The sequence below is a fragment of the Perca flavescens genome, chromosome 24 (genome assembly GCF_004354835.1).
Source record: "Perca flavescens isolate YP-PL-M2 chromosome 24, PFLA_1.0, whole genome shotgun sequence".
Taxonomy (NCBI): Eukaryota; Metazoa; Chordata; class Actinopteri; order Perciformes; family Percidae; genus Perca; species Perca flavescens.
In genome coordinates, this window is record NC_041354.1 from 13,902,884 (window position 1) to 13,927,221 (window position 24,338).

Consider the following 24,338-nt stretch of genomic DNA (forward strand, 5'->3'; position numbering starts at 1 on the left):
TTCCCAGTCATATTAATACTCAAATTCCTAGAGGCTCAGGCCGAGGAGGGGGAATTGCAGCCATATTTGATGCGAGCCTGTTAATTAATCCTAAACCTAAACTAAATTATAACTCGTTTGAAAGCCTTGTTTTTAATCTTCAACATCCAACATGGAAAACATTACAGCCAATTATATTTCTTGTTTACCGAGTTTATAGGCTTCATGATGGACACTACTAAGTAGTGTTCAAAGAGATCTGGCCAACTGGTCTGCGCTGCCGGCATCGCTACAGTCCAGGATTGCTGTTGTTAAAATGAATATAGTTCCTTGTGTGAATTTCTTAAGTACAATGAACCCTTACCCCCACCAATAAATTTCTGGAAGAAACTTGATAGCGTAATTCGGTTGTTTACCGAGCTCCAGGTCCGTATTCTGAATTTTTATCTGAATTCTCAGTTTTTATCTTGTGTAGTCCTTAAATCAGACAAAGTACTTATTGATGATGGTGATTTTAATATCCATGTGGACGTTGACAGCAATAGCCTTAGTACTGCTTTCAACTCACTATTAGATTAAATTAGTTTTAGTCAAAGTGTGCATAAGGCCACGCACTCTTTTAACCACACCCTCGACCTTGTGCTTGTACATGGCATCGAAATTGAAGATTTAATAATATTTCCACAGAATCCTTTATTATCAGACCATTTTTTAATAACTTTTGAATTCTTACTACCCGCCTATACGAAATTAGATAAAAGCTTCTACACTAGATGGCTATCTGACAGTGCTATAGCTAAATTTAAGGAAGATATTCCAACAGCATTTAACTCAATGTCGTGTTTTAATATAACAGAGGACCTTTATGCTAACTTTGATCCCCCCCAAATTGATAATTTTGTAGAAGGTGCTACGGCCTGCCAACGGAAGACTTTAGACTCTGTTGCTCCCCTCAAAAAGAAGATGATGAAGCAAAGGAAACTAGCACCTTGGTATAACTCCCAAACTCGCAAATTAAAACAAATAATAATAAAACTTGAAAGTAAATGGCGTTCCACCAACCCGGAAGAATCTCGTTTAGATTTGCAAGACCTATAGGAAGGCCCTCAGAAATGCCAGATCAGACGATTACTCATCACTAATAGAAGAAAATAAGAATAACCCAAGGTTTCTTTTCAGCACTGTAGCCAGGCTGACAGAGAGTCACAGCTCTATTGAGCCATCTATTCATATAGCTCTGAGTAGTGATGACTTTATGAGCTTCTTTAATGATGAAATTAAAACAATTAGAGATACAATTCATCACCTTTTGCCCTCAACTTCTAATGGTTCACCTTTAAACGTAGGACCGCTAGAAAGAACGACAAGACCTGCCATATACTTAGACGGCTTTTATCCTATAGACCTTCAACAATTAATGTTGAAGGTCTCTTCAGCTAAGCCATCTACCTGTCTCTTAGACCCCATCCCAACGAGGCTACTTAAAGAAGCGTTACCCATGGTTAACACTTCATTACTAGACATGATCAATATGTCTTTAGTAACAGATTATGTACCGCAGTCATTTGAAATAGCTGTGATAAAACCTCTTCTGAAAAAACCCTAGATCCTGATGTCTATAGCCAACCTATATTTTAACCTTCCCTTTCTCTCCAAACGACCTTCTAACTGCTGCTGACAAAGGACTTGCCTCCGTACTTGTCTTATTAGATCTTAGTTCTGCATTCAACACTATTGACCATACCATCCTGTTACAGAGATTGGAAAATTTAGTCGGCATTAAAGGAATCGCACTAAGCTGGTTTAAGTCCTATTTCTCTGATCGATCTCAATTTGTTAATGTTAACGATAAATCCTCCAGGTACGCTAAAGTTAGCCATAGCGTTCCACAAGGCTCAGTACTTGGACCAATTCTATTCTCCTTATACAGTATATGCTTCCTCTAGGCAATATTATTAGGAAACACTCAATTAACTTTCACTGTTATGCGGATGTCACCAAATTATACTTATCAATCAAGCCAGACGAAACCAGTCAGTTATCTAAACTTCAAGTATGCATTAAAGATATAAAATCATGGATGACCTACAATTTTCCGATGTTAAACTCAGACAAAACTGAAGTTATTGTGCTGAACACCTCCGAACCTCATTATCCAAAGATATAATTACTCTGGATGGTATTGCCCTGGCCTCCAGCAATACTGTCAGAAATCTAGGAGTTATTTTTCATCAGGATATATCCTTTAACGGCACAAATCTCAAGAACAGCCTTTTTTTCATCTTCGTAACATTGCCAAAATTAGGCACATCCTGTCTCAAAACGATGCTGAAAAACTAGTCCATGCATTCGTTACTTCCAGGCTGGACTACTGTAATTCCTTAATATCAGGTTGCCCAAATAAGTCCTTTAAGACTCTCCAGCTGATCCAGAATGCTGCAGCGTGTGTTCTGACAAGAACTAAGAAAAGAGATCATATTTTCCTGTATTAGCTTCTCTGCATTGGCTTCCTGTAAAATCCAGGATTGAATTTAAAATCCTTCTCCTGACCTACAAAGCTCTAAATGGTCAATCACCATCTTATCTCGAAGAGCTCATAGTACCTTATTGTCCCACTAGAGCACTGCGCTCCCAGAATGCAGAGTTACTTGTGGTTCCTAGAGTCTCTAAAAGTAAAATGGGAGCCAGAGCCTTTAGCTATCAGGCTCCTCTCCTGTGGAACCAGCTCCCGGTCTGGGTTTGGGGGGCAGGCACACCACATTTAAGAGTAAACTTAAAACTCTCCTCTTTGATAAAGCTTATAGTTAGGGAGTGAGGAATTGTAGCATTCGCCTAGACCGGCGGGGGAGGGTTGTTTAGCCACAGCGTCGGCACGTCCCCTCTATCTCTGCTTCTCTGCAGCTCTTAGCTATGCTATTTTAGTTTTAGACTGCCAGGGGACTTACTTCGACACACTGAGCTTCTCTCTCCTCTTTCAATTTGTGTGCATCCATGTCCCAGAAATGCTTGTTACTAACCTAGCTCTAAGGAGCTTATTCCCAGAGTCCTTATGTTTTTTTTTCGCCCAGCATGTTTCCTTGGATTAGGGTCTACTAGAATAGGTTTACATGCTTTGATGTTCAAAAAACATGTTTCTCATAATGCCCATAGTGCCTCCACCTGAAATCCTCCGTCTGAGCTCTTGGCCTGCCTTCCCAAAAAGCCCATTCTGCTCTGATTTGTCAGCTGACCCACTCTGTTGTAATTCAAACAAGCAACTGGGCGGGGTGTGCTTGCTCAGGCAGCACCTATGGGCAGCACATATGAAAAACTGGGCTGGCATTCTCAATGACATTCAGGAATTTCAAACAGGAATTTTGGCGAGGCGTGTCAGGCATTTGAGAAAATGTGCTGTCTGTGGGAGAGAAAGCTCCATTTGGAGTGAAATGTGTACTTTCTACATCTATTACAAACACAAACACTATATAACACACGAGACAAATACAAAAAAGCATAATAGGTGCTCTTTAAAGTGATGGTTACACAGTATTTGTGTAGTCAGAAATGTGTTACAGTATAAGTCCAATAAATGTCTTAAATCTATCGATTGTCTGCCTTTTTTTGTTTTGTGAATAACCGTGATCTTCAGTGAGGTTAAGGCTTTTGTTATTTCTTTTTCCTTTTTTAGGGAGAGGACTTCAAGCTTTTAGTTTCCTACTTTTACCACTGGTTTACTTATAGACAACAAAAAATGTGACCTAAACATCATGGCCACACATGTGGGAGGTGCAACATTTTCAATTAACTATTCAACCTAATCTCTAAGCCACTCATGGATAAGAGGAGAGATGGCATGGCAAGGCTAGATTGATTACAGATGTCAAACTTACAGAATCATATTGCTGCTAGCCAGAAAAAGGGATGAAGTTACTATATTCTGTTATGATCAAGGAGTTAAGCACACAGCGTTAGCAAGTTGTCTCCTTCCACTTTATCCAGTAATGAAACTATCAAAATGTACATGGACCAAAATTCTGTGAATCTCAATCACCCAATTGCTCTTCCTCAACGACCCAATGTGTCTCTCAGTGAATTGAAATTGAACAGTTTCAGAGCATCTGAATTCAATTTTATAATATCATATCTCACCAACAGACAACACTTCATCAACATCAACAACTGCACCACCTCCCCCGCTTCTCTGTCCCAAGGCGTCCCCCAGGGCTCGATGCTTGGTCCTCTCCTGTTCATGCTGTACATGCTCCCTCTTGGTAACATCATACGCCGTCATGGTTTCTGCCTCCACTGCTACGGTGATGACGTTCAGCTTTACATTTCCACCACATCTATCACCACTGCAACTCTGACCAACTGCCTCAGTGAAATTAAATCGTGGATGCAAATTAAGAATTATTGTTGACAGCAACCTCACCTTTGAACAGCTTGTCAATCAAATCACCAGAACTGCCTTCTTCTACTTTAAAAACATTGCCTGCCATAACTCACCTTCTCTGCTGCCCTTAATCCATGCCTTCAATACAACCAGAATTGATTATTGCAATAGCATTCAATATGCTTCCATGACCACATCACTCCTGTCCTCCAGAACCTCCACTGGCTCCCGGTCCCACAACAAATACAATTCAAAGTTCTTCTCTTTACTCACAAAGCCCTCCATAACCAGGCCCCCTCCTATCTCACAGATCTGCTCCCCACCACACTCCTTCCCGCAGCCTCCGCTCCTCTGATGCCAACCTCCTGTCGCCACAAATCATGACCAAGTGACCAGACCTGGGGCGACAGAGCCTTCTCTGAAGCTGCTCCCTCCATCTAGAACTCTCTCCCCAAACACATCCACAACTCCACCAATCTGTCCATGTTCAAAGCTGAGCTGCTTTTAATATTTGATCAATGTGTTTTAATTTAGTGTGTGAATTTTCATAGTATGTGTATTTCCTAATAAAAACTATCTTAGTGTTGCAAAAAGCGCTATATAAATAAAATGCATTATTATTATTCGTTGTAATCAATTTAGCATTTTTTTTGGCAAGTAAACTAAATGGTAAATATAGTGACAAAGGACGGTGCAAATTATAACATAATATTTTGAAACAAAAGAATGACAATAATATTTCTATCAAATGTGTTGATAAAAAATTGAAAGGTTTTACAAATATGTTTTAAATGACCAGATATTGTGGTAGAATTGATAATACAAATTGCAATTTTTATAACTAAAAGTAAGAAATCAGAGAGGAATTACATTGATCCACAAGCAAAATCATGTTTTGTCTGAAAAGTGTATTTTTAGTTTTGGGTTGTAGTTTCAATCTTATTCTAGAGAATGACATTTCTAGGAATTCTGAGAACAATAAAAATAGTACTCTTTGGAACATACAAGTGAAGTTGACAATGTCGTTGTAGAGCTGGTAGGTCAGCAGAGGCTCAGGAAGTTCCCTCAGGAATGTCTTCAGAATCACAGCAGCCAAGTGGACATCTTCCATTTCCCTGAAATTCACTGTTGCACCTACAAAACACACAAACACATGCAATAAGAAGAGAAGCTTGATCCATTTTATCCTACAGATGTGACATAATAGTATGTAAAAAAAAAAAAAAAAACTAAACCATCCTTTTTAACTTCATATTTTTTATTTATTTATTCAGCATTCATTACACTGATTTATTTTTCTCCCATAGTCACAGTGTGGATCATTCTCTCATCTTCTCCCCTTCTTTTCCCACTCCCTGCAGAAGAACAGCTCTGAGTGCCATCATCCACTGTGGCAGCAACAAGCATGGTCAGCAGCGTCAAGCTGATAACTGTGACAGAGGAGGAACTACACCAGCTTCAACTTCCTGCAAAAGCACCCTTTATCCCCTTTCCCTCTACAGCCTCATGGACTCTCTTGGCCTCACTCTGGCAATAGCAATTTGCTTTCCTATGATGTGACAAGAGGTAGTGAATGAAACGTTAAGTTGCTACATTTTACTAATTCAGATGCCGGCCAGCTGGCTAGTTAGCATGGTTCATCTTGCACCAACCACGGTTCAGAGAGATGTCTAACGTTACAGTCTAGTTTATTATCGTTGGTTTATTCGGTATATGTCGATTTTTTAAAAGACATGTTTAGGTTGAAATAAATACACCTACACAAGTAGTTATGTATCTCGTTGTAACATACATTAGCTGTCTTATGGACATATTGCGCAAAAATAGATATTCCAATCATTCAAACCTATATATTTTTTAAAAGGAACATTCAAACGTTTTTTTGGCCAGTTTTGACATCTCTTATGTGTATTGGATTGATCAGATGACAAATGAGAAAAGCCTACTGTGTGCGCTCTCACAGTTGTTTGTTTGCTTTCCTCGCTACAGTTGTTTTTGTTCAGCTGATGGTTGACGCCGAAAAAGGCAGACGAAGGCAGACGTGTGGCGACGGTGCGGGACAAACCGCAAAAACTAGGGTGATGGTCGCTCACCGTCGGTCCGACGGTTGCCTTGCTGTGTGAGGGCCTTTACACTCACCACCAGAGCCTTTGGCGTTACAATAGCTATTTTGTTTAAACGTTTACTATATTTACAATTAACATAGTCAACTGAAAAATAGCTTTGAAGAATAAGCTTTTACTCTAAAGTAAATTTAGTCTGATCTATTTCATATAACAAATGATTACACAAGCATCTGTTTTAACAAATTAAAGTCAAATCATGGTTTCATGAAAACATCAATTTTAAAGGTTACAAATTCACGTCATGTGAAACAAGTGATGCCTTCAAAGAAGTAATGACTTTCAAAGTGTTCACTGCACAGACAAGAAGTCTTGTTAGAAGTCCAACAAGACTTAAAAACAGAGGCCTGTACTACGAAGCAAGATTTGGCGTTAATGGGGAAACTTCAGGTTAAACCCAGGGTTTTGTATTCCATGACTGTGGATCACTTGTTACCGGTTTAAATCGCTGTGGTAACTTATGAGGACAGGTGGATTTTTTTACTTGAAATATTGTGACTTTATTCTCATAATATGTCTTTTATCTCAAAACAAGACGGGATGAGTTACATTTTGAATATGCCCAAAGTTCTGAACATAAGCAGAAATCTTGCTGAAACACATCTGAGCTATTACAGTCCAGGAGTTTATTAATTAAAATGAATTAATGTAGCCATCATTCACATGAATAAGTGCCACATTTAAAGAGGTTAGTTTCCCAAACAAAAGACGCAAAAGAGGAGGGAGGAGTGAAATATGCCTAGGCCTACATGTGTGTTGACTCAGCAGAGATAACATTAAATGAGAAAAGTTGATCTACAGGAGAATAAATATTTGAAAAATACGGAATGCCTCAGAGCCTAACTTCATTATATTCCATTATGTTTATATTTGCAGATTGCAGGAAATTAAGCGTTTAATGCTCAAATTTTTCAAATTTCAAATACGTCCTAGGCCTTTGGGTTGCCAGGCCAGCTGGTATTAGGTCAAATGTTTGTGCCATGTCACCAGGGCCTGGAAGCTGGCACCCGTCGGGCCACTAACGCACTTCTCTGTGCTACCAACCGCCCAAGTTGCCCACCCTAATATAGCAGGCTAGAACCGGCCCTGTCCATGACTGTCATAGCAAATAGGAAAGTTGGAGCTATGGTGAGAGTGGACCTCTATAACCGACAGCAGCGGCTGCTCCTTCGGCCAGTTTCGCCATGCTGCTCAGTCGGTTCCTTTTGCTGGTCCATTGGCATCACGGTTCCAAATAACATTTATTTGGGCATTTTAACATGGGGCTCACTTCTGAAGCCAGCCTTAAAGAAACATGCCGACTTATTGAGACTTTAGCTTATTCACCGTATCCCTCAGAGTTAGATAAGTCCACACATACGTCCATACATACACTTCTCATCTCCGTGCGTGTCGTTACTCTGGCTAGCGTTACCCACCGCTAGCCCAAATCTTGGAGGTAACTGGCTCCAACTAGCCTACTGCTCTCAATAAGTGACAAAATAATGCCAACATTTTCCTATGTACATTATAGATTTGTATAGTCACAGCATATACAAATAACAAGGTCACATGAGACACAGCCATCTTCTAACCGTATACATACTGGGAACCATTTTCCACAGAAGGCGAAGCACTGCTACTTAGGCGGACTTATTAGCGCAACACCTGAAAAGCACCATTGTTACTCTCTGCTCCTTGGGACTTCTCAGGTGCAAATCAGTCCGCCCAAGTAGCAGTGAAAAGTATTAAGTTAGTTATGTTCCCTCATCATTTTGTTTTGTTGCTAAACTGTATGTAAAATGAGCAGTGACATTAAATAACCTGTTTCACATAACATTATCCTAAGGTAGCGTTACCATCTATGTGTTTGATTTTTCCTTAGCAGTGGTTAGCTAGCAAATAAGCCCGGCAATGTTATTATTCATATTAAGGCACAGTGTTTAGTAATGACAAAGTAGTGGTCATAGTGAGCGAAAAGGTGATTTGAAATGCACATAGCAAAATGTGTTATGTATCTGGAATTGTTCATTAGTTATGTGTAGGGCTGGGTACCGAACTTCTTTTATGGCACCGGAAAAAATACTCCAATCCTACGATTATCAAAAAATGATTTATCTTTCGGTGCCAAATTTCGGTTCCACAAGCGTCTGAGCGCGTAAGCGCAAGCAATCTGTCCTCTCTGCATATTGACACAGAGCGGAGCTCTGACCGACACACACACACACACTCACACACACACGGAGAGGTGCGGACGGAGTAAACTGTCTGCAGTTTTGTTGAAGTCAGTGAGAGTCACGGTTGATTTCAAGTGTGGTTACAGTTTTTCAAAACTTCACGCAGACAGCGTTTGCTGATATTGTGATATTAATGGCGAGCCGAAAGCGGTGACGGTGCTGTTGACGTTACACTTCCTCTTATAGCCGTTATACACCAACCAGACGGCCGACCGTCGGCAGAAAAGCCTGTCAGACTGATCAGTCTCCCCGTGTTGGTCCAAAAAGTGCCACAGAACGCACCAAAGAGACGAGACGTAATACGTCTCCATAACAACAGGCTAAAAAAAATACACTAATCTGTAATTTTGCCCAAAAAATGAAAACCGGCAGCCGATTGGACGAACGCGTCACATGGGTCTGTTTTCTCCGGAAATTCAATGCCAGACTGTCATGGCGTCTCGTTCAGAATACAATTTCATATTGTACTATTATCAGGGCTCGACATTAAGGCTTGTCCGCTTGTCCGGGACAAGTGGATTTTTTGTAGGACAAGTGGAAGAGAAATTTACTTGCCCCACTGGACAAGTTAAAACTCAAACAAAACAAAATGCCACTCATTTCGTCAATGTTACAGAATTGAAACAAATACATATTTTACCCCACAATCCCGGGCAGCGGGTCGGCGGGCCGCTAACGTTAGACCCAGCCCGCTGTTCAGCGCATTCTCCGAAAGCGAAGCAGCATGAAAGCACGGCGAGCTAGCCGGTGTTAGCTTGCTAACTCCACCTTAACGTTACCTCCCTGCCACATCGTTCACAGAAAACAAGCTGAAAACAGAAGTCACTCGTGGCGATAGCAATGTGCTTTGTGTGGATGAAGCATTATATACGTTATTATGTGCCACTCATTCCGTTTATGTTACAGATTTTACTTTACCGATTTGAAACAAATACATTAACTAACGTTAGACCCAGCAGCAGCGGGAGAGCGGACCGCTGACGTTAGACCCAGCCCACTGTTCAGCTCCTTCTCTGTAAGCGATACAGCATGAAAGCACCGCGGAACCAGCAAGCCAGGCAGCCGGTGTTAGTTATCGCTAGCTAACGTTAGCATGCTAACTACGCTTTAACGTTACTCCGTCCCCACATCGTTCACAGAAAACGAGCCGAATAAAGCTGTCACTCGTGGCGATAGAAGTGTGCTTTGTGCGGATGAAGCATGAAGTTAATTTGACTCTTGACGGCTGGCTCTTTGCCTCGTAACGTTACAAGCTGCTCCGCTACTCGTTTGTAGCGGATTAAATATCAGGTAATAATCAACTGTAAAGTAGCTACACCTTTTTAAAGGATCCCTTGGTAAGTGAAATTGTAGAAAGAAAAAAAAACACGCTGACACCAACATTTAGTGGCAAAATCCATTGTTATGTCTACAAAATTATTTTAGATATAGTATAAGTTCAAGTCACCACTACCTCTGGTCAAAATATTGAATTAGTATATCGATATATTGACTCAGTATCTCAGAATATAAACAAAGAATATCAAAGTAATGAGAAACTATAAAATATTGACTTAATCTCAATATATTGGCTTAGTATCGTAATATTGACTTAGTAACTCAACATATTGGTTCAGTATCTCAATATATTGACTTAGTAACTCAGAATATCTCAATATATTGACATAGTAACTTAGAATATTGACTAGGAATCTGAAAGTAATGAGAAACTTTAAAATATTCACTTAGAATCTCAATATATTAACTTCTGCACACCGGCGTGCAAAGTATAACTTTGTATTATGAGTCTGGAGATCCTTTTTTTCTTGTTGAAGGGGAAATCTATTCTTGGGACACATTTGTTTCTACTGTTTAAACTGAATTGTATTAATGTTGATAGTGTTTGGATGCTTTCAATGGTTTCTTCAAATTCTGCATTAGCAAAACACAAAAAAAAATTATAAAATGATGAATCTTTACCCGGACAAGTGACTTTTGTTCATGGACAAGTGAAACGTAAATGTACTTGTCCGAAGGACAAGTGCCTCAAAAAGTTAATGTCAAGCCCTGATTATGTATTAAACAAGCAGGCAAAACCTTAAAAAAAATAAAAAAAGGAGCCCAAAACAACAGTCTGCTTGTTTATTGCTAGGGCCACAGGGTCAAAATTTAAATGATTTATAAAAAATGTAATAACAATAATTTATAACAATAACTTATTTCACCAGTAAATTCCTGTTAAACAACAAAAACAACTACTGGTTGGGAAAAGGGTATTTTACAACAACTTTGAATGCAGCACAAGGCTGGCGAGGCAAATTTCAGCAACATCTGTGTTGTTTTTCAGACAACGGCAGCTAAAGGCTATTGTTGGAATCCTCTACAGTGAAATACAGACACACTTTTACACCGTTTAGCAGTCAGCATTTTAACCGTGTTTACTCCAGCTACTAGCTAACAGTAGGCTAACGTTACCTGCTGTTGAGTGTAGTGTTACCGTAACTAGCGTCCCGTGCGGCGATGAAAAGCGACAAGTTTGCAGGTATGGAGTGAGCGGTTTTACCAGATTTTTTAATTCTGGTAAAACTGTTTTGATTAACAATTAAGGTGGAAAATAAAAGCTTTGTGTTTAATGTATTTTTGTTGATGTTGAAATGGATTTTAAAACATATGGTATCGAAAAAAGTATCGTTAGGAACCGGCATCGAAACTGAAGTATCGAAATTGGCACCGGATCGAAAGATTTTGAGCAATACCCAGCCCTAGTTATGTGTGATATCTGTAAAGCTAAATGGACTAAAACTGATTTTATTCTGATCCAAAAAAAAAGGAACTTATATCCTGGAATGCTATTCTAAGACATATGATGCTTTTAAGAAACGATTGCAAACTTCTGTACTTACTTTGGTAACGATACTGTTGACAACTTTTTTTTTGCTGTTTCAGTGTGAACAGCCACAACTCCTGTTATGATATCGTATTGTTATAAACACAATAAAACACAAATACGAAAACATTCTGACCAGTCACCACGACTGTTATGACTACCCCAGTGTTATGCAGAATAACTGACCTGGGGTCCGTTCCAGGAAGGAGGTTTAACAAACTCTGAGTGTAACCCTGATCTCTGAGTTTATTTAACCTGAGAAAAACGTTTAAAAAATGTTTCAGAGCGAGTCACACTTTTCTGACGGTTCTGCATACAGTGGCTTTACTATTACAGTATGATCCGTATACACACCAATAAAGAAAACTGCCGTTTTAATTTAATGCGACACAAAGAATCTGCTGGGATGTTAAAGTGATGTGAGGACGGATAAGGTATCTACATATCTGATGGACTGTGAAAAAATGTGGAAGTGAAAATAGATTTAATCGGGACTCAATATCATATCCCAACGTAAACTGTATCGTCGACAAAAGGACATGACATGTTTGAGAAAAAAACTTTTTATAATCAACAATACGTTTTTTTATTCATGCAGATAACAAACTGCATTAAAATGCGCCTGATACAGACTGAATGAATGAATGAGGAAATGAGAGAGAAGAAACCTTGAGTTTCTCTCAGTCTCCTCCCTCTGACAGTGTGTCAGAGGGAGGAGACTGAGAGGGAGGAGACTGAGAGAAACTCGAGGTTTCTTGAAGAAAACCTGCTCCCGACCAGGTTAGGTTCACAGGCTCAGTTACCATAGAAACTGACTCTGAGGTTAAGTTACCTCTCTTTCTGAAACAAAAAACCCAGAGTTTCCCTCATCTCAGGGTTAACAAACTCAGAGTTTTCACTAAACCTGCTTTCTGGAACGGACCCTTGATTTATCAAACTGCTGTAGAGGAAAGCCTGTTGATCCTACCTGAGTTGTATCTGAGCTGGATCTCCTTCACCAGAGTCACATTGGCAGACCGTCTGAAGATCCCTTCAATCTCCAAACCTGAAATGCACACGCGCACAAACAAACACACACACTTGTTACTGAGATAATCTGTGATGAAAATGATTTAATTAGTGCATTATGTTTGTGTTTCTCCCACCACAAGATAAGAGTTACCTTGTTCACAAAGGAAGGTAATGGTGTCTCTCATCACCACGGGAACCGGATCGCCATCCGGATTCCTCTGCCTGAGCCTGAGACACACACACACACACACACACACACACACACACACACACACACACAAATCCATTGCATGTTCGCAAGTATAGGGTGGGTCTGCGCTTTCTCAGATAATGCAGCTATGACAAAATGGAGGGGAGAGAGTGCATTACATGGTACCTACTCGCCTCGCCTTGACTCTACTCGCCTTTTTTGGTTTTCCATTACGAAAAAAAGTACCTGGTACCTGCTAACAGGTACTTTTTTTAGTACCTGCTCAGTCGAGGTTCCAAGCGAGCTGAGGCGAGCTGAGAAGGTGAGGTGAAACCCTGCAGGCTGCTGATTGGTCGGAAAGAAGCGTCACTGATCACTGCATTGCTAGCGAGAGACGGCATTTTTAAATAGTTTAGCCAGCGGTGTTTTTTTGCTGCCGGAGGCTCCACGCAGAGCTTTCTCCGTAGCATACAAGTGGCCTGATGGTTATACTGGTGTGCTGGTGTGTGCATGTGTGATGTGTGTGTGTCGAGTCGCCGTATGTGTGTGTGTGGGGAGCTAGTGAGCGAGGGAGAAGTGAGAGAGTGACGGCGATTATCTCAGCGGCGAGTAGCGACTCTAGAGTCATATATATGTGAGAGAAACAAAGCGAGTAGCGACTTTAGAGTCATATATATGTGACCACGGTGGGAAATCTGGAGCAGTAAACGTTAACTATCTCTTTGATATCATGTTGTTTACGGAGACGGAGAACCAGGAAATGCGTCGGGGATATGCGGGGATATGTCAATGGGAAAAGCAAGCTACTAAGCCACGCCCACGGCAGTCGCTATGACAACCAGCCACGCTGAGGCGATACTAAAATCTGCAATGGAAAACGGACGCACAGCGAGTCGAGGCGAGGCGAGTAGGTACCATGTAATGGAAAAGCACCAATAGAGTGTGCTTTCAATGGAGAACCAGGGCCGGGCACGCTCGGGGGGCAGAGACCAGTGAGCAAGATGTCTGAGACGAAATGCATAATAATATAGTATTTCAGTTGGAATACAAAACTCACCCTGGTTGACCGGCCTTTGTACTTTATGTAAATTAAGCCTGGGGCGCTTGCTATTCCAGAGACCTTTGTTACAAAGCTTGTAAATTTTTTTAACTATTTTAGCAGAATTCTAACTGGGAGGGCCTGGAGAAAAAAATAAAACTTAGGTATGCAGGTCATTTTTAAAACATTGGCTTTCCCAAAAAGTGGGGCCCAGCTATCAATATCCACCTCTAGTTGGTTCAACTGAGGTTTAATATTAACCTATGCTAAGTCAGCTAATTTAGGCGGAATAGTAAAACCCAGGAAATAATTGTCATTGCTAGGCCATGAGAAGTTACCTCTCTGGAATATGGTCTTGGGACTGTGCAAAGTCAAGGGAAGAACCTCTGATTTCGACAAATTAACTTTGCAGCCTGACAGATATGAGAATGTTCCTATAATGAAATAGCGCGGGAAGTGAAAGTTCGGGCTCTGAGACCAGAACGAGGACATCGTCCGCATACAACAGAAGTTTTTGTACTGACTGGCCAATTTGTTACCCTGGAATTGCCGGTTCCAAGGGAATGGCTGTGGCCATGGGTTTGAGTGCCAGCGCAAAGAGGCCGAGAGGGAGATACCGTCTCCTTGCCTGGTTCCTTTGCCCAGACCCTCTGCCCAGCTCAAACAAGAGGGAATCAGGTGGTTGGTTAATACTGCAGCAAATGTATTGCTGAAACAAAATGATTCCAGGGTGAAACGCTTTTTCAGTGTCAACAGAAATTTTGCTTTTGGTTCAAGGTGCACCTGTGTTGTCATGCTCGAATGTGGATTTCTGCCAAGTTAATCTGCCACAGTAGATACAGTCAATTTTCAGGCAGCCATCTTCCAGCGCATGGTCACATGACTCCAATTGGCTGGTCTTTTTAAACTGATTTAAATGTGGAAACTGGGGTATCATCAGAATTTAGTATGACTTGACTTGTGACTTGCTTGAGTCTCACCACAGTGACTTGAGACTTGCTTAAAACTTGAAGTTAAGACTTGACACTCGCTTGTGACTTGCATGTGTGACTTACTCCCACCTCTGTTAACTGATAAGCTGTATGACTCACTGTGTGAAAGTAACAAGGATCATTATTTTATGTGTAAGGGAAAATCAGGCTTGACTTAAACATTGCTTTCCTAACTTTGTAAAACCTAAACATAACAATTAAACATAGATATACATTACTGAATTGTTATTTATTATTAAAATAATAAATTGTGCACCAGCAACTTTCAAGTTTAAACATTTAAAAATGTATTTTTTTAATTAGTTTTTTAAATGCAGCAACAAATTGTCAAAACTTAAACAGGAATTCAAATTCCAGTATATAATGTATATAGTATATAAACTAGAGGTGTCACGATTCTCCAACACTCCACAATAACAGAGAATTTAAGAGGTGCATTTAAGTATGCATCATGCATTTTCGAGGAGCATTTGAAGAAGAAGAAACACTTGACCATGAAGTCCCATCAGAGCTCACGCATTTTACCATTCGTTTTTACTTTACAGTTCTGTTGTACTGACTCCAGCAGTGTCTAAAAGGGCAGCTGCAGGCTGCTGGTAAGCTAAGGTTAACATTTACCCTGTGTTTTAAGCTGCATGCTACCTGCCGGTAAGCTACGATGTATCGTCTGTGAAAAAAACAAACAGAATTGAATAGCTCAGCCCTATTGTCAGTGATACTCGATTCCGCTATTTGTTTTTTAAACCTTTATTTATCCAGGTAAGTCGATTTAAAACAACTTCTCATTTGCAACGATGACCTGTCACATTCATACAGTTACACATTCATAGCTGGAAGCTGCCCAGGACAACTACATTCTGATCTGCTGGCCACTGAGCAGCTCCACTGGAGCGGTTGGGGTTAAGGGCCTTGCTCAAGGGCACCTCAGTGGTGGTAATGAGGGAGGGACAAGCGCTGCTCTTTCACTTTCCCCACCCATATTTTTTCCTGTCGGTCTGGGGAATGAACCGGCAACCTTCCGGTCACAAGCTCGCTTCTTTAACCACGGCCGGATACTAGTTGCATTTTCCAGCTGATCCAAAGTGTTTTTGTTAGTATAGTTCATTCAGCTAAGAAGTAGGATAATTTTCTCAACCCATGAAGACTTCAACAGTTACTAAGGGTCTGCTCCCAATATTGCTCAGACTTTGACATTAAGTACAATTCTAAAGAGTAATATTATGATTGTTACAAGCAGGGAGGACAATAAACTGTTATTTCCTGCTTTCTCTCTGTCTGGTACTGTCCTTAAAGTGTGTGATGAGGACAAATACTTAGGGCACTATATAACTGTTGATAGGGACATTCACAGACAGTACTGTATGATGTACTAATATGCTGAATCACAAATTTAGTATGTGTTCATTGTCTGTGAAGACCACACTTTTTAAAGCTTTTTGCACCCCAATGTATACTGCCCACTTGTGGCGGTGCTATAAAAAAAAGCAGTATGCAGAAACTCAATGTGGCATATAATGATGGCATGAGGCTGCTGCTTAAAATGCCACGATGAAGCAGTGCAAGCCAAACTTTTGTAAGTGTTGATGTATCTACCTGTCCTGCTGTACTCAGGAATCTCATGTCAACAGCATAATTGCAACACTAGTGAACCCTGCAATGAGTGCGGTTAGGTTCACTTCGAGATTGTGGAACCATTGGCGTTTTAGTCTATATGCTAATATCTGAACACCTTTTTTGTGTATTGTGGAACTCTGACTGTTGTAGTCATTTCTTATTGTATGTGTTTTGTCTTGTATTTGTCTGTCTTTTGCTATGTTTTGTATTGTGCTATGGACCGTTTTTTTTTGTGTCCTGAATGAATAAATAATAAAAAATAATAACTTTATCCTTTAGTTTATTAGGGGTCCAAGCCCAAGGGAGCAACACGGCTCCCAGTACCAGCGGTGCTACATACAAAGTATGTACATCCGATAATAAAATTATAAATAGTTTTGTTTTGCTGTTGTTGTTGTTTACTGCCATGATTGATTTTCTTCTGTTTTAGGATCGCAAGTATCCAAAGACACAAGAGGGTGTGAGCGGGAAAGCCACTGCTGCAACCTGTACATGGTTTGTGCATAAGGTGTTGGGACAAAGGCCTTCAATTACCCCCCGTCCTAATTGCCTCCATCACTGAAGACACACCAGGGCCAGGTACAGCAGTGGGTGACCAGGAGGAAGAGGAGGAAGAGCTAGAAAGCCAGCCAGGGGAGAAAAAGAGGAAGAGAGAGAATGAGGACGAGTTAATCAGTTTGATTAAGGAGGACATGAGATTGCACCTTGCTCAACACCTTGCTACTATTATTAGCCAACTAGTCATATATCTATAATCATTGCTACTATAATTGCCACTATTCATCATACCAACTGCTATAATTATTAAAAATAGATATATGATATCTGCGTTCAAACATATAATAACGCTGTTGGTGCTCGGGCCCTATTGATAGAAAGAAGAAAAAACTGCCATGTGGGAGAGAAACTCACATTTTGCTTTTACTTACCAACAATTTACCAACGAGATAAAGAAGTTTTTGATCAGCCCGTTAAGGGGAAAGAAATTTCAAAGTCACCAGTTATCTCTTCACCAGGCTACTAAATCTGTGGCTGAATCGAGTTTAGAATCCTGGCAGCTGAAAGTGGTTGGGATGAGGTCGCACTTCAGAGCGTTTTTATACACGGCCTCTCTGAAACCATGAAAGATGAGCTGGCAAGTGAGGGATGAGACCCAGTCCTTCGAGGCTCTGATTTCCCTGGCCACTAGGTTAGATAATACATACAAAACACATAGACTGGTGCTCCAGCACTATTAAAATATGGAGCGTTCACTGCCATGCTAACTGTCTTTCATCAGTGATATCTTCTCCCGCTTTTTTCTTCCTAGGTAAGAAGGATGGCTCTCTTCATCGACTTTACTGGACTGAACAACATCACAGTAAAAAATAAGTATGCTCTCCCCCTCATCGACTCTGCCATGGGTCCTCTTCAAAGGCTGTTGGAAAATAAGTTATTTGTCAAAGCAGAGAAGTGTGATTTTCATTCTGAATCTGTGAGACCGGACCCAGCCAAGGTGAAAGCGGTGGTGGAATGGCCAAAGCCGGAGGGCAGAAAGCAGCTGCAGCGGTTTCTTAGGTTCGCCAACTTTTACTGCAGAGTCGTCAAGGATTACAGTAAAGTGGCCACCTCTCTCACATCACTTGCTAAGCCATTCACTTGGCCCCCTGAGGCAGAACAAGGTTTCACAAGGTTAAATACACTGTTCATTAGTGTTCCCATTTTAATACATCCAGATCCATCCTTACAGTTTGTGGTTGAGGTGGATGCATCAAACTCTGGAGTTGGAGCTGTGCTCTCTCAGCGATCAGTTCAGATCACAAACTGCACCCCTGTGCATTTTTTTCCCGTTGTTTGTCTCCAGCAGAGCAAAATTATGATGTTGGAAATCGGGAACTCCTGGCGGTGGTTCTGGCATTGGAAGAATGGCGTCACTGGCTGGATCCCAACATCCCTTTCTGGTATGGACAGACCACAAAAACCTCACCTACCTCTAGTCTGCCAATAGGTTGAACTCTCGCCAGGCAAGGTGGTTCCTGTTTCTGGGGAGGTTTAACTTCACCTTAACCTACCAACCAGGATCCCGCAACCAAGAACCAGACGCTCTGTCCCATTAGAGTGACAAGGACACACCCAGTACTGCACCGGAGCCCATTCTTCCTTCATCTTGCATTGTTGCTGCTGCGGTTTGCGACATTGGGACTATAGTAAAAGAAGCACAGCCGATGCAGCCAGTCCCGGGTAATGTCCCTATGTCTGTTTGTGCCTGACTCTGTGAAATCCCAGGTTCTCCAGTGGAGACACTTCTCCAAATTAACCTGTCATCCAGGTATCCAGCGCACTCTGTCCTTCATCAGACAGCGATTCTGGTGGCCCACCATCACCAAGGACACTCAGGATTTTGTAGCTGCCTGTTCTATCTGTGCCCGGCTTCTTACTTCGTTACTGGTCTGCCACCCTCGGAAGGTAACACGGATATACTAACCTTGTAGATTGTTTCTCTAAGGCTGTTCATTTTGTCTCCCTTCCTAAGATACCTTCAGCCATGGAAACTGCCAATCTACTGGTCCAGCACGTTTTCCGCCTTCACGGCATTCCCAGTGACAAAGTTTCTGACCGAGGACCCCAGTTTTCCTCCCAAGTCTGGAAAGATTTTTGTGAGGCTCTGGGTGCCTCTGTCAGCCTCAGCTCAGGATACCATCCTCAGCCCAATGGCCAAACCGAGCGGGCCAATCAGGATCTGGAATTGGCGCTCTGCTGTGGCGCCGCCCGGAACCCCTCTGCCTGGAACACCCATCTCCCCTGGATTGAATATGCGTATAACTCACTCTCCACCTCTGCTACTGGTATGTCCCCATTCATGGTCACGCTAGGTTATTAACCTCCCCAGTTTCCTGTACAGGAAGAGGAAGTGGCGGTTCCATCCGTGCAGGTGCACCTACGTCGCTGTCGACGGGTCTGGAGAGAGGCCAGAGCCTGGCTGATCGCCGTCGTTCTCCTGCTCCTGCCTATGCCTCTGTTCAGAGTGTGTGGTTGTCCTCTCGTGACCTTCCCTGTAAGTGGAATCACGTAAGCTGGCACCTTGTTATGTTGGACCATTTGTGATAGGCCGTGTCATTAACCCATCTTCTGTCAGACTCAAGCTACGGGCTTCCCTGAAGATTCACCCCACCTTTCACGTCTCACTGCTCAAACCTGTCTCGTCCAGCCCTCTGTGCCCTCCGGCCGATCCCACGCCTCCCGCCCGGATGGTGGATGACCATCCTGCCTTTACGGTTTGTCAACCTCTGGATTCCACTGTGTTTCCTGTTTGTTTCCCTGTCTGTCTTTCCCTGTGTCTCCTCCCCTGTGTGTGTGTGTGTGTGTGTGTGTGTGTGTGTGTGTGTGTGTGTGTGCGCTCATCAGCAGGGGTGTGGCTCTACAGTTGTACCAGGCACACCTGACTTCCATTTACCATCAAGCTCAGTATAAGAAACCCAGCTCTCCACTCACTGTTTTCCTCTCTCCATGTGGTAACTCTTCAGGCTTAAACCTCCAGTGAAGAGTCTGACTTTGAACCATTGTTGCAAAAAATAACATCACCTGTGTCTCTTCCGTCTCCAGCACCTGCCTAAGCTGAGCCTGCCTTCCTGCTGATGCTCTGCCACTGACTGCCACAAATTCCACACCACCAGATACCATCTGCTTTCACCAGGATTGCCACCTCACCACCTTGTTTTACGCTCTTCACTTGCAAGTACCAATATAAAATAAAACTATTAACTCCAATCCATTGTGTCTGAGTCTGCTTCTGGGGTCCAAACTAGGAGCAAACCGTAACAGAAAGAAGAAGAAGAAACATTTGAATTTCAACACGGCCTTTGCTGACCAATGATGTCGGTGCTCGGGCCCTAACAAGACAGCTTTTGCCTTATACATCGGGGTCACATCACATTATTTTCCCACAGTGGGAACTTCTGTTGCATGCTTTGTGACTTATGAAGATAAAGGAGAGGCCTTTTGCTGACATAAAGTAAAGTGGGACACTACATTGTGTTAGTATTATCAAGTAATGTTACATCAGGTCAATATGCCCATGTGTTGTTGCTTGATTGGCTTCAGGTTGCCATATTATGCTTTCAGCTTATTTTTTGAGCATACAGTACCTTTGAGAATATTCTAGACAGTATTTGTAATTGTTTTGGATTGTTGCAATGATAATAAACATTTGCATAATGCAGGCATATTTGTCTACACCCATGTTGATAAGAGCATTAAAAGAAATTTGAAAAAAAAATTTAAAATACATTTAGAACAGATAAAAATGTGCAATTTATTTGCGATTAATCGTGAGTTAACTATGGACATCATGCGATTAATTGCGATTAAATATTTTCATCAATTGACAGCCCTGCTACTAATACTACTACTGTTACTAATCTACTAGTACAACATTTCTGCTACGTATTGCCACTGTTTTCAGTGGTATTTTAGAAGTATCATTGTTCCAGACCTCTCTCTCTTCAAATAACAGACAACTCCATGCATGCAGGGTGTGTAGAGCGGTTACAGCACATGCCAGTTGTACATCTTTGTGAGACTAGTGTTGAAGGTTCAAATCCTGTCAAATGTTTATTATTCCACAACTTCCAAACATTACACACATCTTACTTTATACATTTTAAACTTGCTTGAGGTTAATATACAGAGATTTCTTACTTATTATTTAGTTTCTATGCCCCTTGGCATTTCAGAGATTCCCGCAATGATTGATGCGTGGCCTTTGCTCATAGCTTGCGTGCCACCCAGGAGTCCCACGCCACGGTGTCGCGTAAGAGTATAAGTACCTTAAATTTGTACTTATTTACAGTACTTGAGTAAATGTACTTATCAATTAAAGCTGCGAGCAGTGATGGACGGGCCCTCGCACCTCTGCGCGCGTCGGGGTTACCGGCGGACGCCGCTCCTTGTGACCGTGCATTTGCGCGGCACCCAGACACCGCAAATCGTCAACAATGAAAAGGGAACTCCCCGCTGAGTTCAATGATACCTCACACAAGACTCTATGTCATACGGTTCATTAGCTGTGAAAAGTGGCGTGGCTAAAGCATAGGGGGCGGGTCAAACCATCACCAATTAAAAAGGAAGTCTCTGCTGAATTCAATGATACCTCACACAAGACTCTACCTTAGATGGGTCAGCATGTATGAAAGGGGGCGTGGCTTGAAAATAGGGGGCGGGCCAAACCATCACAAATGAATAAGGAAGTCTCTGCTGAGTTCAATGACACCTCACACAAGACTACCTTAAACGGTTCAAATGTTATGAAAGGGGGCGTGGCCTGAGTAAGTGAGCATGGTCATATTATAGGGGGCGGGTCAGTATCACATGTTTACCACACATTATAAGTTTCATGTAAATCGGATAATGTTTGTCATATAAGGCGCATTTCCTGTTGCCAGCGGGGGGCACTATGACCAAAAGTCAATTTTGGCCTGTAGGTGTGCTCAGGCCTGGACCCTTGTCAATCGTGAGAAATTTCGGGCAGATACGACAACGTACACTAAAGTTACAACAACTTCTTTGTTCATCGCTAAACACTCAAAATGGCCGCCACGCCATGCCCACACCGTCTGATGAAAAGTTTTTCTTTTAATAACTTTTCATCTTTAAAGGTGTTGAGATGGTACAGACCATGTTTGAAGTCCATCGGATGAAATCTCCAGGAGGAGTTCGTTAAAGTATAGCACCTTGACTTTTAGGCCTACTTCCTGTTGCCACTAGGGGGCGCTATGACTTTAAGTAAATATCGGCCTTTATTTGTCCTCAGGGTTTGACTCTTATGAATCCTGAAAAGTTTCGAGCCAGTTGGACAATGTACACTCAAGTTACACCCACTTCCTGTTTTGGCGGCAAAACACACAAAAGGCCAAAATCGCACTAATTTCGAACTTTGAAATCAAAATGGCGGACTTCCTCTTTGGTTTAGGGTATGGCTCTAATGAAGTTTTTTGTACAGGTTGACAGGTTACATATGTGTACCAAGTTTTGTGAGTCTACGTTAAACGCACTGCAGGGGCTCAATTTTTTTTAACTTTCTAGGGGTGCTAGCGAGCCATTTTTGTGTGCCTATTTGCAAAAACCTTAAAACATGTAAATTTTCACCAGACTTGATGCGACCGCCAAATTTGGTGAGTTTTTGAATATGTTAAGCCCCTCAAAAAGCCAATTCACGGGAAATAGAATAGAAAGAAAAAAAGAATAATTCCTTCAGTTTCAATAGGGCATATATATATATATATATATATATATATATATATATATATATATATATATATATATATATATAAATAAAAATATAAAGCTTACAGACACACAAGTGAGAGATGTGGTAACTTACAATGCAAGTGGCACCCCAAACACCTGGCTGTGGAGGGGGGGGCTGTGAGGAGGAGACATGGGAGGCTGGACGGTTGGTTTAAGAGAGGCTCTTAACTTGTTGTCGTACCTGACACAGAGACAAAGATTATCAACTATTGTGGATTTTAAGAAAGATAAGGTGGATTAGAAAGGTTAACAAAGTTGTACACTAATTGTGCCTGAAATACAGTATGTGTAGGTTTAAATTATTTCTGGGTGGATATGTATTATAACAGGATACAGAAAAGAAAATAGCAACAGTGACCGACAATTTTATTACAAGAACATAATTAAAATGCATGCAGGGTGTGTAAATTGGATGCAGCAGGTAATTAAATGCAAATATTAATTGTGTATAACTCAAAATAGATTTGTGAAACAGAATCTGGAGTCCAACATCAGCTCTTACTCTTTGACACGGGCAGGAATTAGCAACTGCTCACACTTCACCACATCTTCCAGCTCACTCAGATAGCTCACATAGTTAATCTTCCTGCCAAACTTAAAACTACAAAGAAAGAAAAAGAAGACCAAATCAGCAAATTATTGCACTTCAGTTATCTTATCATTTGCTGCATTTACATTCTGTGAGAATGGGGATATCGCCAAATGCTGGATTGAAACTGGATTTAATGTTTTTTTCTATCATTACAAAATACAATTATTTTTAAAAGAAATACACAGCAGAAAATGACACACACATTATACTATTAGCTTACAATTCTGTCTCAGTCTGTGACTCTCTGAACCTCTCATTCTGTATATCAAAATATTATATAAGATACTATAAGGATAATTTGCTGTTGTTTCAATGGACCTAAAATGTGTTTCCCTCCACACAAGGAAATAAGAGTAATAAAATAAAATGGAAAACTTTATTTTATTGTGATAAAATAAAAGAATGAAATGTTGAATTGTGAAAAGTACCACCTACTATACCATCAGTGTGACAGCGAGTCAGCATGCACAATACCAGGATTTGACTATTTACACCTGTGCTTTTCCAACTATGACTGGCCAAATAATTAGTTATCCTCAGGGTCCCACAAACTGCTAGTGCTGCTACTTTTGCACCACTTTTTACACTTTATCCGTCTATTATCCTTTTATGGTCTTCCTGTTATAAAGTACATGTTTTATATCTTGTTGTGTTTGTGCAGTCTGAATGTTGCTTATCCTGGTGCTCCCAATTAGCCAATCCAGGCCTGCCTTCATCTTACACTGGTTATAGAAAATTAGCCGAACAAAATTGTCACTCATCTGGCAATAGCAATGTGCTTTCCTACGATGTGAAAGTACACTACCGGTCAAAAGTTTTAGAACACCCCAATTTTTCCAGGTTTTTATTGAAATTCATGCAGTTCAAGAAATCAATTTATAAACCAAAATGTATTCAAAATGTTTGACATCCACAATCAAAGTAGCCACCTTTGGCAGATATAACAGCTGAACACACTTGTGGCATTCTTTCTACAATGGAAATCAAATATTCTTCAGAAAGTTCTTTCCAACTCTGTTGCAGAAGTTCCCATAAATATGTGGCACTTGTAGGTTGCTT

General features: G+C 41.2%; 1 protein-coding gene across 1 annotated transcript in view; it reads right to left on the reverse strand.

The window, feature by feature from the left end:
- The window catches only part of arhgap1 (Rho GTPase activating protein 1), a 79,124-nt gene that overhangs the window by 13,353 nt on the left and 41,433 nt on the right, over positions 1-24,338 (reverse strand). Inside the window, exons 7-11 of the mRNA XM_028572243.1 lie at positions 23,190-23,288; positions 22,761-22,868; positions 12,719-12,795; positions 12,524-12,601; positions 5,357-5,485 (exon numbers count right to left, since the gene is read on the reverse strand). Of these exons, the coding sequence (XP_028428044.1) occupies positions 5,357-5,485; positions 12,524-12,601; positions 12,719-12,795; positions 22,761-22,868; positions 23,190-23,288 (491 nt within the window). The remainder of the gene's footprint in view (positions 1-5,356; positions 5,486-12,523; positions 12,602-12,718; positions 12,796-22,760; positions 22,869-23,189; positions 23,289-24,338) is intronic.